The sequence below is a fragment of the Epinephelus lanceolatus genome, chromosome 8 (assembly GCF_041903045.1).
Source record: "Epinephelus lanceolatus isolate andai-2023 chromosome 8, ASM4190304v1, whole genome shotgun sequence".
Classification (NCBI taxonomy): Eukaryota; Metazoa; Chordata; class Actinopteri; order Perciformes; family Serranidae; genus Epinephelus; species Epinephelus lanceolatus.
In genome coordinates, this window is record NC_135741.1 from 1,411,501 (window position 1) to 1,417,500 (window position 6,000).

General features: G+C 44.4%; 1 protein-coding gene across 3 annotated transcripts in view; it reads right to left on the reverse strand.

Moving 5' to 3' along the window:
* magixa (MAGI family member, X-linked a) overlaps positions 1–6,000 on the reverse strand; it is a 66,872-nt gene that overhangs the window by 25,915 nt on the left and 34,957 nt on the right. For all 3 annotated transcript variants that reach the window (XM_033629693.2, XM_033629694.2, XM_078169700.1), the window contains exons 5-8: positions 5,174–5,347; positions 3,110–3,317; positions 2,858–2,928; positions 2,140–2,307 (exon numbers count right to left, since the gene is read on the reverse strand). In XM_033629693.2, coding sequence (XP_033485584.2) covers positions 2,140–2,307; positions 2,858–2,928; positions 3,110–3,317; positions 5,174–5,347 — 621 coding nt within the window. The remainder of the gene's footprint in view (positions 1–2,139; positions 2,308–2,857; positions 2,929–3,109; positions 3,318–5,173; positions 5,348–6,000) is intronic.

Sequence of the window (6,000 nt, forward strand, 5' to 3'; positions counted from 1 at the left end):
CACTCAGCTGCCCCACAGACCCGCTGCTTCTTCACACTTTAACCTGAATAACAAACCGGAGCTAGCTGGGAGCAGCTAGCGGAGCGTTAGCCGCAGCATGACCGGAGGGAAGCACAGCCAGTTAGCCTCCGCTAGTCTCTGAGCTAGCCCCGGCTCTCCGTTTGGATCCAACCGGAGCACCGAGCCCTGGTTTGTTATTCAGGTTAAAGTGGGAAGAAGCAGCGGGTTTATCGGGCAGCTCAGTGAAGTGGAGCCTGCGGAGGAAACACCGGGACCGTCTGGATGTAATAGTCCGTGGAGGTGCTGCGGTGCTCGGCTGCACAGATAGGAAACCCCTCGGCTGACAGGATGTACCACTCTCTCACTCCGCTCTCTCTCACGCAGGCGCAGAACGTACGTGCTACTTGGCCGTCGGATGTAGTCCGTGTAGTGTGTTCAAATGCAACTGACACAGGGCGACGTGAGGCGACGTAGACGACGCAACAGTTGGCTTTCGTCGCCGCTAGTTCTTTGATGTCGGTTTGGTGTGTCTGCACCTTAAGACTAACTTCAGCTGACTGATGATGATGATGATGAGTCTGACTGGTCTCTTTGTGTTACACTTTGTTTTGAACTTGTCTCTGTACATTATTCTCTGAACTTCATTCTGAATGTTTCAGTCATGAAAAAACAGTTTGACTCTTCTTTTAAAACATTTTCATATTTTTACTGTTTATGTCTTTATTCTAAATCCACCTGATCATCTTCACTTAATAACCAGTTTCTGTCTTTTGTTCTGTTTCTTCTCTGGTGTCGAGCGCTCAGGAGTTTCCTGCTGCCTGTTGAAACTCTCTGTTCTCTTTCTCACGAGGTTTCCTGAACTGTGTGTGTGTGTGTTACATTCCTGACTATTTATCCTCAGCGCACGTGAGCAGGTCTGACAGTGTGGGAGAGAAAGGAGGCTGTGTGTCGGACAGATTAAAGAGTGTGTGTGTGTTTGTGTGTGTGTGTGTGTGTGTGTGTGTGTGGGGTGGGGGGGGGGGGGGATTAGTTGTAGATCATGTGATTGTGTTTTAGAGAAAAATAAAGACCTGAGAACCAAACAGCAACATAATCCTGCAGACAGACAGACATGCATACATGATGAGACAGGAACATGAAGCGAGTTTTAACAGAGGAGGTAAACATCTGAAAAAGCTGTTGAGCTCTCAAACATTTAAATGAAATTCCTCTTTTACTGTTTATTCGTTTCCACAGAAGTTTTACCGATCAGGCAGTACGTTTACACATCGTCAGAGAAAATGGATTTATTGTGTCAGTCTCTTAAAATCCCTGTAAACATGTCAGTGTGAGTGAAATGTTCCTGCAGTGAATGTGTCACAGTGGGACTAACACACCCAGATCATGTGACTCCTGCATGTATACAGTCAATCAGACCCAAACTGGCCGAGGCGCTCTGAGCATGCTCCACAGTTTCCGCCCCGGGCTTTGACCCGGAAGTCCAATAGCATTAAATGTGTAAGAGAAGAAGAAGCCGGTAACAACATGGAGAAATCTACATCCAGAGCCGTGACTTTTTGGACGGACCAAATGTACAGAGCTGTAAAGTTGTCCACCATGGTAGCAGTTAGCTGCTAGCTAACCGTAGCTAACTTGTTTGTCCATTGTTTGGTCTGTGACGTAATAGGTCAACAGGAAAAAGGTCCAATACTAACAAGCTGAAAGGGGGCATATCTCCACCTATAATAAATGGATTCCCCTCCCGTGCTTGTATACTGGGACAAGGACAGTAGGCCAGTTAGATGTCCTCGTCCAGCTGGGACTGGAGACGGACTGAGTTTCAGAGGTCAGAGCAACACCTGTAAACACCTGCAGAGCTGCTCACATGATGTCCACGTCATCGTCTCCTCCTCGTGATGTCATCATCTTTTCTTTAACACTGAGCTTTGGTGTGTTTACTTCCTGTTTGTGAAGCTCTCACTGTGCGTTCCAATCCTCATACCACCATACTACTTAGTACGCCAGACAAAGGTTTAGTCTGTCCTAATTCCTTGGTTGGAAGGATCCTTGACTTTGAGAAGCACCCAGCGCCTGTTAGCAGGGAGGAGTCAGTGCTCAGTGTTTACAGTATCAGCAGTAGTGTCAGTACAGTATTCGTACCTGTGTTGAGAGCCGGCGGTCCTCCAGGTGTGACGCTGTACACCTGCAGAAACTCTCTGGGTCGACTTCCTCCGACAATGTTGAAGCCGAAACCTCGAGGACCTTTAGAGAGCCGAGTGTGGATGGAGTAACCCTTCAGCTGGCTGGGCTGCTCCGTGAACTCTGGGACTGCAGAGACAGAGACAGAGCGGAGGTCAGTGAGAGGACAGAGGAGGATGAAAGTGTCTTTTTATACAGAAGTTGGTGTATAAAAAATAAGTCACACCTCAGCCTCCTCCTCTGATAAATAAAGAACAGTCCCTTAATATATTATTTAATGTAAAATCATAATCTGTAAATTAATAGAAACTAAAGTTGTTGAGTAAATGTTGTAAAGGGGAATCAGAAGCATGAAGACAAAACTCTCAAGTAAAACACAAGAACCTCAACACTGCACTTTAACAACAATCATAAATAATAAACAGCTGTTGAATGTATATACAATATAATGTTGTATCACAGTGTCACATGACTGATGTGTTCGCCTGTGTGATGTCATCTTAAGCTGCTGAGAAGAAGAAGAAGAATAAAGTAGACGCTAACAGGATGTTAAAGCTTGTCTCAGTCTGTGCTGCCCCCTGCTGGCTGCTGCTGTCAAAGTAAAGTCCCACACACACTAACAGGAAGTGACTTCATCTGATCCTCAGCAGCACATCACGAATCAATCAGTCACACTTACGTTCTGTACAGGGAGTCGTCTCTTTGTTCTGAGTTCGAGGATCCAGCCAGCTGGTCGTCTTTGAGTTATGACTGAAAGAGAAACATCATCTTCATCATCATCATCATCAGTATCATCATCACCATCATCATCATCATCATCATCATCACCATCATAATCATCATCATCATCACCATCACCATCACCATCATCACCATCATCATCACCATCACCATCACCATCATCATCATCATCATCAGTATCAGTTCTTACTCAATGTAATACGGTTCTCCTGAATCACTGAACGCCAGCTCCCAGTTCTCAGGCAGCGGACCTCCTCCTCCTCCTCCTCCTCCTCCTCCTCTTCCTCTCCCTGCTCCTCTTCCTCCTCCTCCATTCTCTGTTCCCTCTCGACTCCCCACTGCCGACTCCCACGATTGGCTGAGAGGCAGGATGGTGGGCGGGACTCCGGCTGAACCCGCTGACAGACAGACAAGAAGATAAAGTGTCTCTGTTCAGCATCACATGAGCATGACGATAACTTTGTTCTCCGCTTCTGATTCTTAATGGCGTCCGTAGAGTCTCAACACTGATTGGCATTCGCGACACAGCGTCACACAAATTTCGAATTTAAACGGCCACAAATACACAAATAGCATGTAGCGTGTCTTCCTGTCATTCACATGGTGTCATGATGCACGCCCACAAGAACCCTCACTGGGCCTAAAACACGAGGCCTGACCCTCCATGACCCCGCACGCTTTCTGTCTGAGCCCAAACTGAGTGTGACCCACAGCAGCAGTTTTGGGCCGAGCCTGATTAAAAACCTGAATTTCTGCTGTAAAGTAACGTCCATATATCATATGTGTTTTTAAATGAAAACATTTATTACAAGCTGAGGGCGACGTGTTTCCTCACACCACGTCGTCTTCTTCTCTTTCAACAGTCTGTCGTCTCGTGTACGTCGGGTTCGGCAAAGCAGATTGCGCCCTTGAATGCAGTGCGATTGCACAGGGGCCCATGGCTCTACAATAAAATTAGAAGTTTACTTTACATAATCTCTAAAACCACAAATAAACTATAAAAAATATTTAATTGAATGAATACTTCATTTGGTGTTTTTGTCGGATACAGATTTGTGCTCATGTAGGAAACAGTGCCAACCAACCAGCCGCTCTGTCATAGTTCCATCAGTTCCCTCTCTCAGCTGCAGTCCACCATCTTGCTCTCTCTTTCTGTCTTGATCCAGTCCCTTTAAACCACTCGCATTGTGTTCAGTGTGAACACACCATCAAGAGTTTAATTAGGAGGAGTAACATGAAAACACACACACACACACACACTCACAGTAAACTGCTTCACAAACAGTCTGTTTCTAAAAATAGAAAAAAAGAAACCAGAACAAATTAACCAGCACACACACACACACACACACACACACACACACACACACTCTGTGGGTGTATTAAGTGGATCCAGGCCGTGGACGTTTTCCCGGACTGGAGAGAATCTGGTTCAAAGTGAAACTGAAGTCACAAATCAATTGAAGTGTTTCAGTTTCCGTGTTTCCTGTGATCCTTCACGTCTGTCCCGTCCCACAGACATGTTTAATCTGCCAAAAATATCCGTCTGTTTCAAAAATGTCCTCACAAGGCAACATGTCCTAATTAAAAAAAAAAGTCCCTCACTTTCTAAAATTATACTCCAGTCTCATAATTGTCCTCACGACGCAGCTCAGTTTTCCAGAAATGTCCTCATAATCTGCAAATGTCCTCACTTTCAGAAAACATCTCAACACTTTAAAAATGTCTCCACCTTTCAAAGACTTGGGACAGGCGTTAGATACTTCTGTCTAAAGACTGAATGCTCGTTTCTAAAATGTTTGTCGGGACAAAAGTTAGAAACCTCTGTCTAAAGAAATTCCTCAAATTAAAGAAAAGTCCTTCACTTTCCAAAAACGTCGTCTTGTTTCACTCTCCACCTGATGACTTTTACTTTGACAGGATCGGATCAGTGGAGCTCCTGATCGACAGCTGATCAGCTTCAGTTATTGATCTAATCAGAAACAGTCTGATCCCACAGAGACGGATCAGAGTTGAGCTCCTGTCTCTGACTGAGGATCTTTGACCAGAGCACAGAATGTCAGACTCTCACTTTAATCAGAATCATTACACATTATCTGTCGGACCAGCTGTTCCTTTAAATACACAGCCATGTGAGGACTCAGGTGTGTGTGTGTGTGTGTGTGTGTGTGTGTGTGTGTATGTGTTTGTGTGTGTGTGTGTGTGTGTTTGTGTGTGTGTGTGTCTGTGTGTGTGTTTCAGTGTGTGTCTCTACCTGACAGTCCGCTGTCCTCCTCACTGTTGTCTCCTTCCTCCACAGCCTTCTCTAGGTTACTCAGAGACTTGCTCCTCGTCCTGAAGTTCCTCAGCAGGTTTCGATGTTCCTGGTACGTGATTGGTGGACTCTCTGGACCGATGTGAACTGGGCGGGGCGTCCCGTAGTAGTTCCCTGTGATTGGACGGTGAGAAAATGAAAAAAATATTTCTACATTAAAACATTTCCACAGTAAATTCTGGATCTATCAGTGATGAGTGAATCACTGAGGTCTGATCAGTGATGAAGAAAATGACTCCACACTGTTACTGATGTAAATATTGTTTAAACTACAAAATATATCTGACTCTGTTTATAAAAAGAAAGAAAAACAGGATGGAGAAAATAAAAGAAGAAAAAAAAACTCAACAGGAAACAAATAAGTCAGAAGATAAATATAAATAACTTATTTTATTCTGAAAGGTTTCAACTGTCAAATAAATTAAAATGTTTGAGATCATCAGTAAAAATTTAAAATTTTCTGAGGTTTAAAGGTCCAGTGTGTCAGATTCAGGGGGATTACAGATTACAGATTACAGATTACAAGCAGCTGAAACTTCTCCTGGTCACAATTCCTTCAGTGTTGATTGTTGAGGAGCTGAATTATCCTCAGAGGTCTCTTCCTCTCAAACACACACACCAGCTGATTTACACCAGGAAACACTCTACACACACAGGAAGTGTTTCAGCAGCTGGAGGCGACTTTTTGTGACAGTTTTTAATGAGAATGAAACTTTTTGCTCGCCTTGTGTTTTTGTGCTCTAGGAGTTGAAAAAACTTCATCTCAG